General features: G+C 45.1%; 1 protein-coding gene across 1 annotated transcript in view; it reads left to right on the top strand.

The window, feature by feature from the left end:
- Positions 1–11682: 11682 nt before the first annotated feature.
- The window catches only part of myt1lb (myelin transcription factor 1-like, b), a gene marked incomplete at its 5' end in the record, with an annotated part of 117368 nt that continues 107666 nt past the window's right edge, over positions 11683–21384 (top strand). The window contains 2 exons of the mRNA XM_080783500.1: positions 11683–11728; positions 12220–12253. Coding sequence (XP_080639626.1) covers positions 11683–11728; positions 12220–12253 — 80 coding nt within the window. The remainder of the gene's footprint in view (positions 11729–12219; positions 12254–21384) is intronic.

The following is a 21384-nucleotide window of genomic DNA, read 5'->3' as shown; positions in this document are numbered from 1 at the left end:
CTGACAAAACGCCATGCGGCAATGTGTTGAGAGCTTGTAGAGATTGGCTATTCTCAGCGAAGAGATTTGGTGCAGAGCAGAGGGTGGGTTAACCTGACGCTGCCAGATCCAAGAAGCTTGCTACACACAATTGTTTCACAGCTTATTGGGATCTGGGATCTCGGGAGGCAATTTGATGACGGGGCTGTTCCTTTTTTTCAAGATACTTGGTCGATGATTGGATGGGACCGTCTGTCTATCACTGTGTGGGCGTGCAAACACAACCAATCATATTGACGTGTCTACGTGACGTAGGAGGAAAGCCATAGACATATTTCTCGTCCGTCACATATCCCGCCCTTAGTTCACGCTGATTGGTTCGAACCGGAGCGCGGCTCGGTGTTATAGCTCAACTCCCTGAGAGATCTCAGATGGACGCTGTATTGGTGAACATGGTTACTCAATACCGCCCCCATCTGGCAGAGTCAGGTTAGGGGTGGGTAACAGCTCATCAGATTTGGCGAGGTGAAAACAATTACAATACAATAAAACAATTGTTTATGCACCTTCATACTAAATAATTGACCCAGCTGTCGATGGGTCAGGTTTAATTATATAAAAGGGGGGGAAAGAAGAGCACCAATGTAGACTGGATTGGGACACCGGTCAACATTTTACACAATTAGAGAATCTAGAAGAATTGTTATTTTGTTCAACGTTTGCCCGTCATCTCTCCTATGCATGGTACCACCAATACAGCATTGGGATTGTGGACAAAATCATATATCCAACATTAACTAAATATTCTCTTGAGAACCTAAATCTCATCAAATGGTATGAACAAATAATAGACCTTGATATGAAAAGGGTTGAAAACCACTGGACTAAGCACTTAATGCAGGGGTTCTCAAACCTTTCTGGCCCAGGGCACCCCAGTAAATAACCTTTTATGCACACAATATATTGCTACCTTATAGCACCTTTACATTCATGTCATAGTACGGCACGGAAATAATGTGTCAATCTTTCCCCCTGAGATCCAGTAGCCTATACTGTGTATGTCTGGAGGCAAACGTACAGTATCAGTATCAATATCAGTTTCCATTACAGGACAGATTGAAAATAACTTCATGCTCAACGTCTAACCATCCCTATTCATGGGGAACCCTTTCCACCAAAATCACTTTGGTTTCTATAGAACTGGTTCCGTTCTAGATTCTTGGAAACGTATTGGTGCTTTCATGAACCGGTGGCCATGTTTTGGTTCCAGTTCCGAACCAATTTTCAGGGTTCTGAAAAATTCATTTTCAGTGGGAAAAATTAGCAGATCTACAAGCCTACAACGCACGTTGGGATGCGTTGGGATTTTGGTGAACAAGTACAGTGCAGCTGACTTCCGTTTTACAAACTACAGGGGGCTGTGGTTAAACTGCAAAGAGATATTGGTAACTCTCATATAATAGTATACCAAAGTATTCTGCAGCAACCCTGGACTCGCGTCGTGGCACCCACTTTGAAAAACCCTGGGCTAATAGTCGTGTGCTTAAATTCTTCCTGCTCTTCTCTCTGTTGTGCAGAACATGAGTTTGGAGGAGACGTGGTGAGACGCCTCTCTCCAGTGGAACGTCAGTAGGCCTACGGAGGAAGCAGAGGTCTGGACCAAAGAGCTGTCTCAACCCCAAACCATTTCAGGTAACGCCACGTACTGTACACACACATCTTCTCACACATGACCAATCTGTTCCAAAGTCTCGCATTGCTAGTATTCACATTGCTAGCTCGGTCACAACGTAAGGCACAGAAGCTATCGGCGGACGTATCCTCCGGAACGTCCGTCAGATGTATTTCCCCCCCGGATACGATATTTTCCCGACCACTCACCAAACACTTGTTTCATTCGTGGAGAATGTAAACTGATTTTGCAAAGCATCAACGACGTCATTTCCCTGGGCAATACTTCCGCTAAAATCCTGCAACTTCCGCTGATGGTCTTTTCAAGTCCTGTTACTTAACCCATTTTGGGGCGGGAACCCCTTTTGGTGTTAGCATTATGTTATGCTTTAGCTATTGAAAAATAGCAGATCTACAAGCTCATAGCGCGCCACCGAGTGGCGCGCTACGAGCTTGTAGGTCTGCTATTGTTGAAGAATCGTGGAAATGCGGCCCAAATGTTTGAATATATTCTTTCACAGCGAACGTCAACCGCTGACATAGAAATATGGGTTTTTCAAGAAAACTGTCAGGATTTAGAAGACATCTGTAGAATCGTTCCCAGGTCAAAATGGGTTAAGATCAGCACAAGACGCAGTACTATTTTCTGTGCGTTGTGAGTGGTGAGACCAAAAGATAAAGAAAGGCTCACATTGAAAGGAATGACGTCCATGTGCATGGCCGTCGCAATCACTGCATGTATCTGTCTAATTATGTGACTGTCCAAAACACACCTGTGATAGTCTATCTCTTGACAAACCAACGCATATTCACATTCTCAGTTGCCTATTGTTAAAGCAACTCCTCCTTTCTGTCTCAGCACAACAAGTGGACATACACACATCAGTATATTTCATACATTTCAGTCACGGATAGATTGAACAAATATAGAATGAGAATACAAGTGTGCATATACTATTTCATCTTGGCTTTGGGCTCTGGCTTAAGGCTCATACATAGTCTGGATTTACGGTGGTGGGGTGACCACCGAACTACAACATGACGTCACGAGCCGCGGTGAAGAGCAAACCACCGCCACCGCTCCAGCCCTTCTCTCTGTTTTTAATCACCACCGCTCAACGTTATTTCAGCTCCGGTGGTCAGCTCACCACCGGAGCGGTGGTCACCTTACCACCGAAAATCCAGACTATGAATAGGCCTTTAGTTAAACGTTGAGTGCTCTTGTGTCTGAATGCGTCCATGCGCTCCGTGCGCCCGTCGCCAGCCAACGCTTGCTTTTCACTTGATAATATCGTTTGCTAGAGAGACAATGAAATCATGATTTTAACACCAAATTAATATAGACGCTTATTTTTTTCTTTCTTACTTTACCATTGCATTATTTTGTAGAGATGGCTATCACAGTTCATGGGGAGCCTGTTCACACCCCAGTGGTCTTGAACATTTCATCTTTTCACATCCTGACTCTTTACCACGGATGAAATCCAAAGCCACCATTGCTTGACACAGGCTGTCATCGCTGTGTATATATATATATATATACAATATATAAAAACATATAAAAAAAGTTAAAGAAAAATAAGTATGAGGTCAGTCCGTTGCTCTCCCCGGGTTGGCAGAGGGAGTGTAGAGCCCAGGATTACATTAGATAATTGACACTGGGTGAAGAAATGGGTTACAAAATCGTGGAATAAAAGATTACCTATATATATAAAACAAAATAAGTTAAAGAAAAAAACACGGCCAATTAGAAAGAAAATATCAGTCACTAGTGTGGTCTGGTGTGGTGTTTTTAATAATTCACGGTTCACGGTTAAAATGGAGTTTGAAGTTAGAAACATGTTTGAAAGTGAAATAAGTTATGGATATGGCAGTGTATTTGGCCATACACACGGTAACTGTGTGTATGCTTCATCGCACGATGGTGTCGCGTGGCGAGAAAACATCCAACCTACAAGCTCACAACGCGGCGCACCCGCGACGTGTTGTGAGCTTGCAAGTCTGCTATTCTCAATTGGGGTTAACCTGCGTACGAGTACTGTATATAGATGCATGCTTGCTCTTTCTGCTTCCAAATATGGCGAGGGAGCCGCGTGTGTTCCTGCATGCTCACGCCAGCTGATAAATGGTTGCATTGTATTCACATCACAGCCCTTTTTTCCTCCACGCTCTAATCGTTTTAGACACAGCTGTTACGATATCAACCCCCAAACCCCCCCCCCCCCCACACACACACACACACACACACACACACACACACACACACACACACACACACACACACACACACACACACACACACAGACAGACACACACACACACACTTTTTCACACCATTTTCCATACCTTTCTCTTAGCTATAGCTGTACTGAGAGTACCTCTCACCACAATGCTCACTCTCTCTCTCTCTCTCTCTCTCTCTCTCTCTCTCTCTCTCTCTCTCTCTCTCTCTCTCTCTTACTCATCCTAACTTTTCTCCTTCTTCTTCCTCTCTCTTTGTCTCTCCTTTCTCTCTCTCTATCCTTGAAACATTCACGCACGCACATGCGCATGCACACACACACCAACACACTCTCTCTCTCTCTCTCTCTCTCTCTCTCTCTCTCTCTCTCTCTCTCTCTCTCTCTCTCTCTCTCTCATGCACCCACACAGATACACCCCACTTTTGCACAGATTCAGGTGCACTTAGCGTCGGAGCTGGCATGCATGTGTACTGTCTCCGGGTGATCCATGGCATAAATATCTATTTGCAGTTAAATTCCATAAGTGCAGTTTTTCTATTTTTTTTTACAGAGGCACTACAGAAGTGCACAGAAAGAATATCAATGTTTGTGTATGTGTGTGTGTGTGTGTGTGTGTGTGTGTGTGTGTGTGTGTGGGGGGGGGGGTAAGGTACCATATGCTTGAGACCCGTTCTCCCAAAACTTCAAGGTGAAACAAAGGAATACTGATAACGACGTGAATTGTTGTGACAGATGTCTGCACCCCCACCGTGCACGCACGCACACACACACACACACACACACACACACACACACACACACACAAACGGGGGCACGCACACACACACAGCCCCAGCACCGAAGCGATAAACATACACACCCACCCTCACACACACACTTAATACTTGCACCGTGTCTCTCATCGCACATTACAATAATCCCTGTTTCCCAGTTTCCTTCACCTTAATATTCAAATCCCCCCCCCGCCACACACACACACACACACACACACACACAGTTAGAAAGCACCGTTTCTCATCCTTGTACGTACTGTTTGTTTCCGTCCGCTGGTGTGACGGATGGTGTCCTATATAGCAGGGGTCTTCAGCGTTTTCCCTCTGCACCAAATCTCTATGCCGAAAATAGCAGATCTACAAGCTGACGTTATACCCTCAGAATGGGTGCCACGTCTTATCGGAGCTCTTATTTTTTGAAGACCAAAAACTCCCGGGCCGTGAACTGGAAGTAAGAAGGGCTGTGTGATGTGTCCCAGCGTTCATATTTTAATTCACCCGAAGCTTTTGGATCAAAAGCGCAACCTGGGAAAAGACATCCTTGATAAGTAGATTTAAAAAATAATTGTTTACAAAATGTTTTGTTAATTTCCTGTTTATTGATCGCCTAGCAACCGAGGGCTATTCATACGGTGGTGAAGAGTGCGATCTAACTTAATCAATAAAAACCCCCAAAAAGCTGTAAAAGTCGTCCTTGGCAGTAGATGAGTAATTATTTCATGTACAAAAAGATTTGGTGGCGTAACTCTGTGGGCTCCCTATAGGGGTCCCAGACCCCCTGTTGACAACCCATGCTATATACAGTATGGTTATGAAGACTAATAATAAGAAAGGAGTTTACACGTTATCTCTGTATTACCGACTGCACTGTACATTTTCTAAACTTTTCGACAACAAAAAATATATACTGCCTCTAGTATATAAGTATTACGTGGTTAATAAAATGCCTCCCCCCCCCCCAACAACATCCTGCATGCTTTCAAAAGGACAACAGCCATCCGCGAGTGTTTAGTTGTTGAGACGCGCGTGTTTGTGTATTCTTAGATCCCACATGTGTTTGAATCGGGATGCAGCCTCATGCCTTGTTGCTGTCCTCGCGCCGTCCTTTCATCTCAGACTTTGCGCGGCGGCTTGAAAGGAGAATCAGAATTCTCCACCGCTGAGACGTATACCGCGTGGCACATTATGTGCTGCACCAATTAAAAGCCTGGATTCATATCGTCGCTGTCGGGTAAGAAACCTCATATCTCCATATTTTTTCGCTTTTTCCCCCCCTCCTGCACCCCGTGAATTAACTCCCTACTTGATCACACTATACAGCATTGCACAAAATCATCAAAAGTATAGAGCAGATCCGCAAGCTCGAAAAAAGCGTGGCGCGAAGCGACGTGTTTTGAGCTTTTGTTGATCTGCTGCGTTTCATGCTTTTGAATTTGAATCCTGAAATGAAAGGGTTTTGGACATACGAGGCTTCCACCCCGACCAGAGACCATATACTGTATTGGAGATCATGGACATACGAGGCTTCCACCCCGACCAGAGGCCAAATGAAAGGGTTTTGGACATACGAGGCTTCCACCCCGACCAGAGGCCATATACTGTATTGGAGATCATGGGAGATTTTCTGCCTGGGAGGTTTGACGTCAATGTGGGAAATGAGACTGTGCTGCACACAATAGGGGGGTTTTCAGAAAATCATCTTTTTGCTCGCAAGTGGCTTTGAACAGGCTAATGCAAAGGCTACACAGTACATGTTTGGAGTGTTATTTTAACACTGAGAGTGTACAGACACACAATGGAACCCAAATGGACCCTCGCTCAGGATTTGAGTGTATGGGGGAGGTTATTCAGCCTATTGTGATATGTGGAGGTGAAGTACTTTTCCAAAGAGGTTGGGCACAAGATTTTCTGCTGTGCTTCGGTCTTCATTCCGACAAACCGCCTTGCCATGCTGTTGTGGTTCATAGAGTAATAATGTCGTCAGACAATTATATCAGCCTATAAGATCTAATAAAACGGCCTGTTTTTGTAGCGGCGTCAGTTTAGGAAAGCACACTGGACAGATTTTGCAAGAGAGATCACCAGGTCTATGAAAACAAGCCCAGAAGAAGCGACTGGGCCACATGCGCACTTTAAACCAATATACAGGCTATTTGAAAATAGCTGATCTACAAGCTCACAACGTGACCCCCATCTCTTTATATGGGGGTCCGTGGCCATGATTTTGGGGGTGCTAGACATGATACAGCATTAGAATCACTGGAACAAAGGACAATGCAGTGTTGTCGTCAATGTCAAATAGCACACATCAACTTTCAACATTTTTGATTTTTTTTTAATGAATTTATTTGTTTTTTTAGTTTTAAATGTTTGCGATAATGGCATGCCAAAAATCGGAATACCAGGTCAGCCAGCCAGCCAGCCAGTCAGTCAGCCAGCCAGTCAGTCAGCCAGCCAGCCAGCCAGCCAGCCAGCCAGTCAGTCAGTCAGTCAGTCAGTCAGTCAGCCAGTCAGTCAGTCAGTCAGTCAGTCAGCCAGCCAGCCAGCCAGCCAGTCATTAAGTCACAGGTGCTCCCAGTAGCAGTAGTGTTCACATGGACTGGAGGCCCCTGCCTGGTGTCATTGATCTGCTGTCTAATTGAGACGCACACACACAGAGAGGGAGGGGCCTCCCTCCGCATAATCCTCCCTAAGCTGGCTAGCCTTCATTACAGCCGCCGCACGTTCCCATGGGGAGGTGAGAGAGAGAGAGAGAGAGAGAGAGAGAGAGGAAGAGAGAGAGAGAGAGAGAGAGAGAGAGAGGAAGAGAGAGAGAGAGAGACAGACAGACAGGAGCCTGATTCATACTTCGTCGCACGACAGTGTCACACGTAGATAATAGCGGACCTACAAGCTCACAACATGTGACTCACTCAATGAGTTGTGAGCTTGTAGGTCTGTTATTTCCATAAATTAGAGAAATTAAAGGGGGGTGGGCAGAGAGAGAGAGAGAGAAAGAGAGAGAAAGAGAGAGAGACATTGTTGTTTTAGAGTAGTGGTTCTCTAGCTCTAGGAAAAACACTTTCATGTGCCATACAAGATTTTTACCTTGGTTTTTCAAGATCTTTTCGGAAAATGTCCGATGTGTATATACTGTAGGGTTAAAGTGGGTAAACTGAAGCAAGCTCAAATAAACAACTATACAACAGCAAAGAAAGAAAATGTCTGCATATTTCACTGCATATAACATCACATAAACACCTGCATATTTCATCATTGCAGCCCGCGTAATCAAGGATTTTAAGCCGCATAATCAAGGCGTTTTGCCCGGGTTTTTCTGGAGGGTCTAATTACTTTACAGAAAAACAAGCCCAAAGTCACTTATAATATTAAGCAGACTTGGCAACACTGCCTGCTGCTGCTGCTTAAAGGTCCTTCCGGATGAGCAGCGATTAACGTGCCTAGTAATTCATCCTCAATGAGACCTGTGTTTCTTTCTACAACGCAAGCATATTTACGTGGGTGTGGTCCCGTGAAATTGTCGTGCGCGTCCTCGTTACGTGTCACGCCCAATCGGTTTAGCTTGTTTCTATGCTTGCGTTGTCGCGCCCCTCTTGAGCAGACCTATGACAGGTTAATCGATGCCCGTCTGAAAGTACTTTTTAGTCCGCTTTACGCCAGGACACTACAATCGGATCACCATTTGTTTCACAATAAAATCACCCCGGGACTGTAAAAGTGGACCCAGAAGGGTGACGCCCATTTCCTGTCCGCCACTGAGCATCATTTTTCATGATGAAAAAGTGAAGTGTTAAGGGTTTGGATGCTGATGGGATCCAAACCACAGCTGTATTAGCAGCTTGTTCTGTCCGTCTCAGTGGCTCTCAAAGTGCGGTCCGGGCACCCCCAGGGGTCCTTGAGGCTATAGCGTCGATTCAACCCATTCTGACCTGAGATCAGATTCCAAAAATGTCTTCTACATCCCGACAGTTTCCTGAAAACGCCATGTTTCTATGTCAGTCGTTCTTCGATTTTTCAAACATAGCAGATCTACAAGCTCATAGCGCGCCACTCGGTGGCGCGCTATGAGCTTGTAGATCTGCTATTTTTCTAAAGCACCAAACACCAAAACGGGTTCCCGCCCAAAATGGGTTAACTGATATGAACCCTATACTCTACATTAGATATTTGAAAAAGCTGATCTACATAAGCTGATAAAAAAGTTCTTGAACATTTTTAGCAACACAAATGTTGCATGGGAGTCTCTGGCACAAAGCATATTCAGATGGGGGTCCGCAGCCAAACAGACAACTCTTCCACAACCTTCCAAACGCCTCAGAGACTCTGTAACTGTGCCTCCCAAACGATGCATTGGGAAGCTATTATCTGTTTGACATGTATCTTTTAAGATATTTTATAGTATCATTTATAGTTCATGACCAAAAACCTGTCATGAAAATGTGCAAATTTCAAATTGTGCTACTGTTATCTACAAAAAAATACTATTAACATTGAGTGAGTGCAGTTTCTTCCAGTGGTGAAATGTCCCTTTAATTCTATTTCTATTATGTTCTATTTCTAAATAGGCTACTGTAGTGAAAATAGACGATCTACAAGCTCACAACACACTGATCGTCTATTTTCACTGTATACGATCAATGTGTTGTGAGGTTTGAGATTGATCCGCTACGAGGCGCTCACACCTCGGTCGCACGGCCGATACGACTCATGCCTACACGGTTTGTTCTGGTCTGATGTCATGTTGTCACAGGCGGCTTCAAATAGGGCCTATAAGTGGTTCATTCTGTTGTACATTTGGGTCATGATGAGGAACACGTTGGAGTTCCTCATCATTCCCCAAGTGGGGTCCGGGGACCCCCAGGGACACTTGGGGTGGTTCCAGGGAGTCCCCCAGCCTCACAATCACATTAACCACTTTTAACTGTATTTTACACTTTGGCTATTCAAGAAATTGCAAATAATAGCAAGCGCACATCATGTCACGTAGTGCCGGTGGATCCGGCATGCGGGAACGGCGGTCGAACATGCGCTGCTCCCGTGCTTGCAGTTATGGTTAGGTTAGGGTTTGAGGTATAGGTTGGTTATGGTTAGGTTAGGTTAGGGTTTGAGGTATAGGTTGGTTATGGTTAGGTTAGGTTAGGGTTTGAGGTATAGGTTGGTTATGGTTAGGTTAGGTTAGGGTTTGAGGTAGGTTGTCGGTCTAATGACTGTCGGACCAATAGTAGTGTCGGAACTAAAGTCTATAGCAACATTTGTTTTTATACATAACATTTTGGGGGTCCTTGGCATGACAACGTTTGAGATCCACTGTCCTGCAATACAATCTCTGTGTGAATGAGGTATGGCCACCGAAGGTGAGAGACGGGAGGGATGCATTGATAAGATGTTGCTCTCACATGTTCCATTTTCAAAAGGAAGGATTTCCTCGCTTTTGCCATGGAAACCACAGCTATGCTTGACAGGAGAAAATAACAACCTCCTCCTCCTCTCCTTCACATCCATCCTCTCTCACACACACACACACACACACACACGCACACACGCACACACACACACACGCACATGCGTGCGCGTGCCCACGGAAGCGGTCCTGCTCCCTTCCCAAAAAATAAAACACACACCATGGGTCGCTCCTTCTCGGCTGCGCTAATAAGATTTACAAGGTATCGTTGCCTTTCATCATTTTATTTTTCTCCCCGTTGAAACATTTATGGACGTTCATAAAGAAACACACCATTAGAGCTGAGGGCCCCTACACTACAGTAAGTGTGGCGTTAATAAATCATGTTTAATAAAAAGAGACATCCAAACAAGGCAGCGGGGAGGGGGGGGGTTCCTGCCCGTCCCTCTGTCCAAACGAGGCTAGGCATGAATATTTAGGGACACGTGGAAGTAACATGGATCGTGTCGTTCAGACTGGTGAAGAATTCATGACGCTAGCAGCCAGCCAGCCAGGCTTTAGACCTGCTATCTGTAAGTGGGATGTGTGCATGCAGGCTCTGACATACATGGAGCGCAACCGTGCTTACTCTGCCAATGCGAGGAGATTGGAGTGGCGCAGCTATATATACACACCCACACACACACACACACACACACACACACACACACACACACACACCCCGTATATACATATACTGTGTGTGTGTGTGTGTGTGTGTGTGTGTGTGTGTGTGTGTGTGTGTGTGTGTGTGCCAGTGCCACAGCCATGTGCTTGTGTACCCCCTTTCCATTAGGGTAGAAGGATACTGTGTATATATAACCCTACCCTCTAAACCGCACTGAAAACCCACCTGTTTAGACTAGCCTTTCCAAGCTGACTTGATTTTAACTTGTCACATGTACAGTACTGCTTTATTGCTTTTAATTCTTATCTTTTTCTTGTTTTTTTTTTACTAATCAAGTAGTCCTTTTAGAACGTATGCACGCACGCACGCACGTACGCACATGTTGAGGTGGTGTGTTTACACGGTGAATAAATCATGCTAATGATTTGTGTACAACATGGAGAACGTGGAGATTGGATTTGTGTATTTTCCCTGGCATTTCTCGAGTGTAAAATACATATTTGGCAAGGAAAGGAGTGTACCGAGGGGGGGCGTATAGAAATCAGACATACATTGTAGAGACTACTTGCGTGCATTTGTGCGTGCGTGCGTTTGTGTGAGGCTATCGGTCATTGAAATCTTTTTCATTTTAATTTTGTCTTGTCATGTGAAAGCAGTGAATCATAGCTTCAAATTGACATATTGGTTGTTCAGTTTGACCCACCAGTTTTGGAGATATGGCTTATATAGAGTATTTCATGTCTTGCAGAAAACAGCAAGTTGAGAAAACGGACTTGAAAGGTTCACTTCTGTGGTCTACACCTACATGTTTAAGCATTTATTTCATATTCACATGTCGATTTCAGCTCTGACATTTAGTAAGCTTGTAGATCGGCTATTTTCCGCCAAAGCTTTAACCCACGATGCACTGGGGTTTATTTAGGTTGTGTGTTTGTCTCTCCTCTGCAGATGGAGGTGGATGCGGACGAGAAGCGCCATCGCACACGCTCAAAAGGTATCTGCTCACACGCACACGCACGCACACACACACACACACACACTCTCGTGCATGCACGCTTCCAATCACAGTTGCCGCTGTTCAGGGTGACCTTCCCTCCCTCGACACACGCACGCACGCACACGCGGACAGACACGCACGCATATGAGTGCGTATGTGTGTACACCTATGCTTGTGCAGGTGCGCACGCACACACACACACACACACACACACACACACACACACACCGCTGCACAAATCCCAGACCGTCACAGTTCAATTGACTTTTTTCACTCTACTCTTGACCACCCTCTCTCTCTCTCTCTCTAGCTCTCTAGCTCTCTCTCTCTTCTACCATACACATAGCCTATATTTGCATGTCAAAACAAACAGGGTTCAATATGACGATGTTGTTTTCACCAGCCGTACAAGGACGTGTCACATGCTGTGAGCTCTAATGGTATACTCTCTCTCTCTCTCTCTCTCTCTCTCTCTCTCACACACACAGTGCCTGTGGACCCGGCGTTAACAGAACTCTTCAGGTCAGTGAGATCACGCAGGGGCACACACACACACACGCACGCACACACACACACGCACACGCGCGCGCAGATATTGACTCACACGCATATAGAATCAACAATTGGCTGCAGTCTAATGGAAGCTCTCCAGAGAATGGACTCCCTAACACGCTGCCTTGACAGTGGGCGAACATCGGCGACTCTGGGCGATACAAATCTCCTATTGGGCGTTCCTGCTGTCAATCGTCATTCATTTGTCATTCGTTTTGTTCCGTATATAGAGGGTAAACAAAGGGTAGCCTAACCTTAATGGCATTTCTATCTCTGGGACCCCCAATTTATGTTGTGAAATCAATTTTACTCTGAGAGTGTACAAATGAAACCAAATGGACCCGTGTCCCGGGTCCATTTTGTTCCATTTGTACACTCTCAGAGTTACAGACCCATAAGGGTCCATTTGGTTCCTAACTATCATTTAGCTGGGGACCCCCTGGAACTCCCTCAAGGACCCCTGGGGGTCCCCGGACCCCACTTTGGGAACCACTGCCACACATAGACAAATAAAGCACTTCCGGAAAATCCACCAGACTGTCGGCCGCTGTTAAAAACGTATTGTCAGTTATACCTGGTTGCATGTTGGTGTTGTGCTCTGTCAGAAGATGTTGCTCACAAATGTTGCGTGTTGTGAACTTGTACAGTATATCTGTCATTTACAGCAGTGGTGGAAAGTGTAGCCTACATTTATTTAAGTACTGTACTACTTATGTAGAATGTTGAGGTATTTGTACATTATTTCCAATGTACAGTACTTTCAGAGGCAAATATTGTATTACTCCACTAAATCTTTTTGAAAACTTTAGTTACTCTGTAGATTTTCATTATTACAAAACATACATTCAGCCCTACAGTATATACACATTTTCCACAGTACGTTTTTCCACCACGGACTACATATAAATCAGGCTTAACCATTTTAAACCCCATTATGGTTGAGCAGAGTCCCCCATGCAGGGCTCAATACAAGTGGATTTTCTGTGGGGAAAGCTTTTGCTGGAAAATAGTCAATCACCGATTACCGAACTTGTCGATCTACTATTTTCAGCAAAACCTTTCCCTACAATACGGATGCTGGGCGGTTGATTGGTTATGCCACCTGCCACCTGCGTCTTTCTCTCTCTTCTGCTATTCACCAGCCTCTCTCTCTCCCTCTCTCTCTCTCTCTCTCGCTCTCTCTGTAAACGGCTTCAGTGTCACGAAAAAAATAATACAGTAATTATCACAACGATTCAACGAAATACATTTCTTTCTCTCTCTCTCTCTCTCTCTCTCTCTCTCTCACTCGCGCTCTCTCTCTCTCTCTCTCTCTCTCTCTCTCTCTCTCTCTGTGTGTCTCCGGTTACTGTAATACAATTTCCCTTTATGAAATATTCAATAAGAGAGTTTTCTCATCTTCTTGAGTGTTCCGAGGAAAACGAGCTAAATAATTCTGTTTTTGTCTCGTTGCACTTGACGATATTTAACATGATAGCCAATTATCAGTTCCGTTCCTCATACAACAGGCATATTCTCTGGAGTTCTCTCGCTCCCTTTTCTCTGTCACTGGCCGCCCTCACGGTAATGTGGCTCGTTTCAAGTCAGGGAAGGGTGTGGACTGTGGAACACTATAGAGTGGAATGCCGTTTTATTGTCCAACCACAATTCAATTGCAGAAACCTTGCATGTCCAAATCAGTTACTTCAGAAAAGCGTAATAACAACCTGCATGCCCATAGATCCGAAGTCCCGTTAGCCCGAACATGCACTGCTCCCGTGCTTGCGGTTAGGTTTAGGTTTGCTCCCGTGCTTGCGGTTAGGTTTAGGTTTGCTCCCGTGCTTGCGGTTAGGTTTAGGTTTGCTCCCGTGCTTGCGGTTAGGTTTAGGTTTGCTCCCGTGCTTGCGGTTAGGTTTAGGTTTGCTCCCGTGCTTGCGGTTAGGTTTAGGTTTGCTCCCGTGCTTGCGGTTAGGTTTAGGTTTGCTCCCGTGCTTGCGGTTAGGTTTAGGTTTGCTCCCGTGCTTGCGGTTAGGTTTAGGTTTGCTCCCGTGCTTGCGGTTAGGTTTAGGTTAGGGTTAGAGATAGGGATAGTAATTTCGGAACAATGAACCTTCTGACTAATGACACGGCACCTTCCAATGGATCCAACGTATAGGAATTATTTAGTCACAAGCTCACGTTAATATACTTACTTTTTTTTTTAAATATATATATATATGTTTATTGATAGCAGGTTTCAACAATTTAAGTTTAGTTTGAACATACCATTTTTTTTCCATATTCTCCATTTTCTCAACAAGTTGTTAGAAAAGATTGCGTTGAATCGGAATATTGTCATACATCACCCCCTATAAATGATATACTCCTTTATAGACAATTCTATCATTATGAGGAAGCAAAAACAAACACATAGTATTGAGTCTTGACTCAATTAGTCTGTCGGAAGTACTCTCATAATCTCAAAATACATGGTTGCCAGCTAGAAAATAACCTTTCTGTTGAAAATTGTAAACTTTATTTTTTCCAATTAAAAAACCCCCATAATATCCTTAAGCCACATAGCTATAAAAGGAGGAGTTGGGGATTTCCATCCCAACAATATTCTACGTCTTGCTATCAGTGTGGCAAATGCCACCATTTTAGACTGTTTCTGGGTTAGAAGTTCATTCATCTGATGGTACCCCAAAAATAGCTATCTGGGGTGACGGCTCCAAACGACTCAAATATATCAGACAAAATCTCAACTATTTTAGTCCAATTGTGTAGCTTGGGACAAGACCAGAACATGTGTGTGTGTGATTAGCTGGTGAGAGAGCACACCTATCACATTTATCATCAATTCCAGGATATATGGCAAGTTTAGATTTGCAGTAATGAAGTCTATGAAAGACTTTGAATTGAATAAGGCCTAGTCTAGCACATGATGTTGATGTGTTGACTCGATCAATAGCCCCATCCCACTATTCATCAAGAAAGGTGTCTCTCCCACCTATTCCTATTCTTGTCCATAGGGAGGATGTTTAATCTTTGATTGATAAGTCACTGAAATATGGCCCATTTCCCAGGATGCAGTATTAGAAGGTTGTCCCATGGTTTATTCGCTGGTTTCTCAGGGTAGGAGGGAAATTGATTTTGAACAAAGTCTCTAATTTGAAAGTATCTGAAAAGATTATTGTGGGGTAGATCATATTTGGTATGAACTACTGAATATATTCCTCTCATAGAGATCTGAGAATTTGACAAGACCTTTATCTTTCCACTGTTTGAAAGCTAAGTCTGATATAGAGGGAGGGAATAGGTGATTGCCAAGTATGGGACAATTTATAGAGCCATCTTTAAATTTAAAGTGGGAGCGTAACTGTGACCAAATCTTAATGGTGGCAATTACTACTGGGTTTTGGGTAAATTTAGATGGTGATAGGGGTAATTTAGAATAGAGTACTACTGGGAGAGACATTGAGTGGCATGATTTAAATTCCAGTACACACCAGTCAGTCAGAGGGGAGTGTAACCAGTAGGCCATTTTCTGGCTGACCAATAAGTAAAATTGGGTAGAGCTAACCCCCCCATCATCACGGCTCCTTTGTAGAACAGCATTTTTTTATTCTGGGCTGTTTACCTCCCCAAATAAATGCAGAAATCATCTGATCTAAAGATTTAAAAAAGGATTTAGGCAAGAATACATTGCCTGGTGTAGCTTGGGCCGTGAATCAGCTGTTTAAAGATGATACCACGTCGTTGCAACTATAAATTCATTAGCGTTCGCTCGAGTGAAAAAAAACGAACGTGAGTGTATAGCAGCGTGAGGATACAGTATGTCAATCTAAATGGTAGGCTATCCATTTGTAACTCTGACGTGACGGGTCCATTTGGTTACATGTGTGCTCTCTCAGACTTAGGATTTACTGAGGATTTTACTGTGTGTATATATCCGGAAGGTCTCTCTTTGGAGTTTTGTTGTCGTTGGGGTTTTTTTTTTGTGTGCATGTGGAAAAAGCGACTCCTCTGATCTCACGTATCGTATATCATAAATACATAAAGTCTGTACATGTGAGTGTTTTCTAAAGTGCCCTCTACTTGCCTTTGATGTGTGTGTGTGTGTGTGTGTGTGTGTGTGTGTGTGTGTGTGTGTGTGTGTGTGTGTGTGTGTGTGTGTGTGTGTGTGTGTGTGTGTGTGTGTGTGTGCGTGTGCGTGCGCGCGTGCGTGCGTGTTTTTCAATGTGTCCTTGACTGTGTGGTCAGAGGGTGGTTGCGGCTAAGATAAGGGGTTCCTGCCCACCTATATATCAATAAATAATATCCCACCTGGAAGATTACTGTGTTGCCCGCAGCTGATTTTCACAGATAGTATGATGTTCCTCCTCTCCTCTCCTCTCCTCTCCTCTCCTCTCCTCTCCTCTCCTCTCCTCTCCTCTCCTCTCCTCTCCTCTCCTCTCCTCTCCTCTCCTCTCCTCTCCTCTCCTCTCCTCTCCTCTCCTTCCTCAGTGTTTTTCCTTGTTCTCTTCACCTCTCTCTCTCTCTCTCTCTCTCTCTCTCTCTCTCTCTCTCTCTCTCTCTTGCTCCAATTTTGTCTCTCACTTTAACTCCTGCAGGACATCATTCTTCTCCTCCTCCCTCGCTCCATCTCCCTCTCTCTCTCTCCCTCCCCTCTCTCTCTCCCCCCCTATGTCTCCCCTCTCTCTCTCCCCCTCTCTCTCTCTCCCCCTCTCTCTCTCTCTCTCTCTCTCTCTCTCTCTGGTGCTGCCTGCCTGCAGATAGTAATTAATCAGAGGATCGATGTGGAGCCTATCTCCAGGCCGAGGCGTCTATAATGTCGATAATGGCGCTCGATGGCCTCGCTCCCCCCCCGCGAGAGCTGATAGTCTCCAGGACGTGCATGCATGCACGCTTGACTTTGCATGGCCACAGCCTGCGCTGTGCCAGATAGCCGTGCTCCGTGCATGTGACGCGCGCGTGTGCGCGCGTGCATGCAAGTGTGTGAGAATCTGTACAGTATATGCGTTGGTGTGTGCACAAGGAGTCCATACATACATCATGGTACTCCTCCTGTATATACAGTATGTATATAACGATGTATAACGATAACGATATAATGCAGAAGACCATCATTTATTGTTGACGTCGGGGCAGAAACCTCTTATCTCCATATTCTAACTTTTCGTCTTTTTTTCTCCCCGTAAAATATTTGGCCACACTACGGCGTCGTACAGAAGCATCAAAAGTAGCAGATCCGTTAAACAGGCCTAAACAAACGTTTTTGACAGGCGTTTTAGGAGGTTTCCACCCGACGTGTGTTATGGGTTGCTATGGGGTGTCCGTTGAGGGCGTGTGTGTGGTTGTGTGTGTGTGCGTGCGTGCGTGCGTGCGTGCGTCATATGTTTTAGTGCTCATGTGTGTATTGTATGTGTCTCCACAGTTGCCCAACGTCGGGCTGTGACGGGAGCGGCCACACCAGCGGCAAATATGCAAGACATCGAAGGTAAAGGCGACCTTTCCCCCGTGCACTGCACAGCTCCCAATGACATGGTTGAATTTCCTTTATGGAAACGAAATGGCTTTCCTATTATAGAGTGTGTGTCTGTGCCTCCCAAAACCTCATGGTTTTCTGCAGGGTGGTTTTCGTTGCTGTAGGGCAGAAACCTCTCATTTCCATATATTCTAACTGTGTTCCCCCCCCCCCCCCCCGTAAATGAGAGATCTGCAATAATGAAAACACTTTTGGGAGATGCTGTGTGAGGTTTCCACCCGACAGAGACGATATGAGCTATATATGTCGACAGACATCCCTTCCAATCTTTGTCGTCATTTGCATATTTTAGTCTTCCATTGCTAATCGCGTTTATTGCCGTGCGTGGAGAGAGGCACACGCGTGAGCTCACAGCGGAAGGTGCACGCCGCTTCATGCCGGGCGAAGAGAGGCACCGAGCTGAAAATTAGCCCCCAATTTATGGAAATAAAAAAAGTGCATCTTTCCTGCGGTAATCCAATTTCAAAAGACAAAAAAGGGGCCGGCCGTCTTACGCAACTAGGCCAGCGCGGGCGTTTGCTAATTGTTGTGTTAATGCGCGGTGGAAGAATACCCCTGATTTTAACCCATTCTGACCTGAGATCAGATTCATACGAGGTTTCCACTGGACACACACTGGTCTGATTAACCCATTCTGACCTGAGATCAGATTCTAAAAATGTCAGTCGTTCTTCGATTTTTCAAAAATAGCAGACCTACAAGCTCGTAGCCCGCCACTCGGTGGCGCGCTATGAGCTTGTAGATCTGCTATTTTTCAATAGCTAAAGCATAACATGATGCCAACACCTAAATGGGTTCCCGTTCAGAATGGGTTAAACAATGGCTGAGTTTTGGTTGAGGTTGAGGCACCGGTGTGCGTTCACTGCAGCACACTGTTGGCAAACACGACGAGTGCCGTGTGCGAACACTTGACTCCACTCCATATCGTATAAGATAAGAGTTTATTTAATTGAATAGTCTGCACGATTTACAAACAAGTTCAATGGATTTTTTTCTTTTTACCATTGCGGAAGTATAGGCTCAGTCTGCAAACTTTTCACATAAGACGCCCAAAGTGGACGCATCGGCTCATGAAAAGAAACATTCACGTATGCCGCTACGCCTTAATCGAGGCATTTCAAGGTATCAAACCGAAGGCTTATTGTCGTTTCACCACAATGAAGCCGATTTGACTGTGCACTTTTCAGGCCAAAACACTTGAGCACAGTGTCGCTCTGCTGTGGCCAAAATAACCAAGCTCACAACCCATCGTGTCGTGATGCATTGTGAGGTGAAGAGATTTGGTGTGGAGGGAAGAATGGGAGTGGAACCAATATAGAGCCATGGGGGGGAACCATAGACTGTAAAAAATATGGACAAAGCGTCCCGCGGGTCTAACGTGAACGTAAAATGAAGCCTGTCAGTCCTTGCAATGGAAGTCGCCATCTTTCTAGATCCGTTTTGGCCCAGTTCAGGCCAGCTGGCCCATTGGCTGGCCCAGACAACGAGGCGGGACTTCCCCCTTCTTCTTCGTTGGTTTTTATTTTGACTCGAGTGGGTGGGGGATCCCGTTCATAGACTGTAACGGTAGCCACGCCCCTCAGAACATGCGCGACTTTATGGTCATTTTTCTAATAAATGGGACCATAATTTTCCAAAAAGAATATTATGACATTAGAAATGAGACTTTAAACTAGTGACTGGAAGCAAAAAGTATTCATGACCATGTTTATTAAGGTAATACAGTCTAGGTGAAGTTGGGCCCAAATACATGGACTTCTATGGGGCTATGGGTTTTTTTGAGCCCAATGAGAGCGCCACAACAGGCCATTATATGAACTTTCATTTCCTTAGTGGCTTCACAAAATATCCGTCTGACTGCCCCCTGGGGGAACCCTATCAACTGGGGTTTAACCCATTAAGACCTGAGCACCCGATTCTACGAATGTCTTCTAAATCCTAACCTTGTCCTAATCCTTTTTCTTTTCAAGGACCCCAATATATGTATTTGGCCGCCGGGCCGCCCCCCATCTGAAAATATGTTGTTTCAGGGACCCCCCAGAAGCAAAGACGTTTGCTGTAAAAAAATATATTAAAAGATTTGCACGGCGCTCGGTGCCGTGCTATATATCTTGTATATCTGCTATTTTTCAATAGCTAAAGTTTAAAATAATGGTTAAAGTGGTTAAAAGCTAAGGTGACACAGATGCGTTCCAGGTCTTAATGGCAAGGTGGACGACTACTAAAGCCCCTCAGTTTTTCCCTCGTAGAGACGGAGACCTGCAGGTTTGTGTCTCTGTCCAACGGCCAAATGAGAGAGGCGTATATTGGCCTGGCCCTCGCTGTCGGCACCGCTTTCAGAGGCTGAAACATGGCCGACGTGTGGAGGAAATGATCAAGTTAATGAAACGTTTTAATTATTCAACATAATTGTGGAAGGTGGGGAGAGCGTGTCGGTGAATCCCTAACCCTGGCTGTTCTCAAAAATAGACACGCACACGAGCGCGCGCGCACGCACGCACAAACACAGTCGCACACGCACGAATGCACACACATTTTTTTTGTCAAACACATACGTTCATTTACATAGTAGTTAAGGCATGCCAGACTTTCTGGTGATGGAGTGAAAGAGATCAGTGTGTGTGTTATAATTACTTGCCCTTGTCTGCTCAGGGTCGTTATACTCCACGAGCCCCCTGCCCTTCATTTACTCAAGTACTGTACTTGTACTTAAAGTAAATAGTTTTTAGGTTGTTTTTGAGCAGTGCAAGTCTGTCTGTCTGTCTGTCTGCCTGTCCGTCCGTTTGAGCACGGAATGTCCATGACGTCATGTTGTCGACGTCATCAGTCGTCATCATTGTGATGAAAGGCACCGCTCAGCGCTCACTTCACACGAGTGTGATTTTTTACTTCATTTGAGTATTTCCATTTCACAGTAGCTATAGCCTAACTTATACTTCTACCCCACCGCATCTCAGAGGCAAATATTGTACTTTTTAATCCACAATTCTTTAGTAACTGTAGTAATTTTGAGTAACTAAAGCGTACATTAACCAGCCCTCTATATACTTTGGCTATATGAAAATAGTGGATCTACTACGAGCTCACAACGGATTGCTCTGCGCGTCGCTTTAAGACCCCCCCCCCCCCCCCCCCTCCTCCTCCACTGTCTGACTCCCACACCACAGGCCTGTCAGCGCTGACGTATTGCATTGATTCAACACGATAGAGTGAGAGAGGCTGTCCATGCTCTCTCTCTCTCTCGTTCTCCCCATGTGCACACACACACACACACACACACACACACACACACACACTTGTCCACTTTGCCCGCCAGATAATTAAAGATAAATAAAACAAACAAGATGATCTCAGTCCATAAGAATGCCCTTCCTTCCTCCTCCTCGCCCCCCCCCCCTCTCTCTCTCTCTCTCTCTCTCTCTCTCTCTCTCTCTCTCTCTCTCTCTCCCTCTCTCTCCTCTTCCTTCTTTCTTCCTCTCTTCATCTCGTTCCAATCTTCCTCTTTGCTCTCCCTCCCTCCCTCCATCCTTCCTGCTGCCCCTGTTTCTTCTCCTCTCTTATCCACTCTCCTCGTTCCACCTAACAGCTTCTCTCT

The sequence above is a fragment of the Protomyctophum bolini genome (genome assembly GCF_963924005.1).
Source record: "Protomyctophum bolini genome assembly, chromosome: 15".
In the NCBI taxonomy this organism is placed as follows: Eukaryota; Metazoa; Chordata; class Actinopteri; order Myctophiformes; family Myctophidae; genus Protomyctophum; species Protomyctophum bolini.
This window is presented reverse-complemented; position numbering and strand designations above follow the sequence as displayed.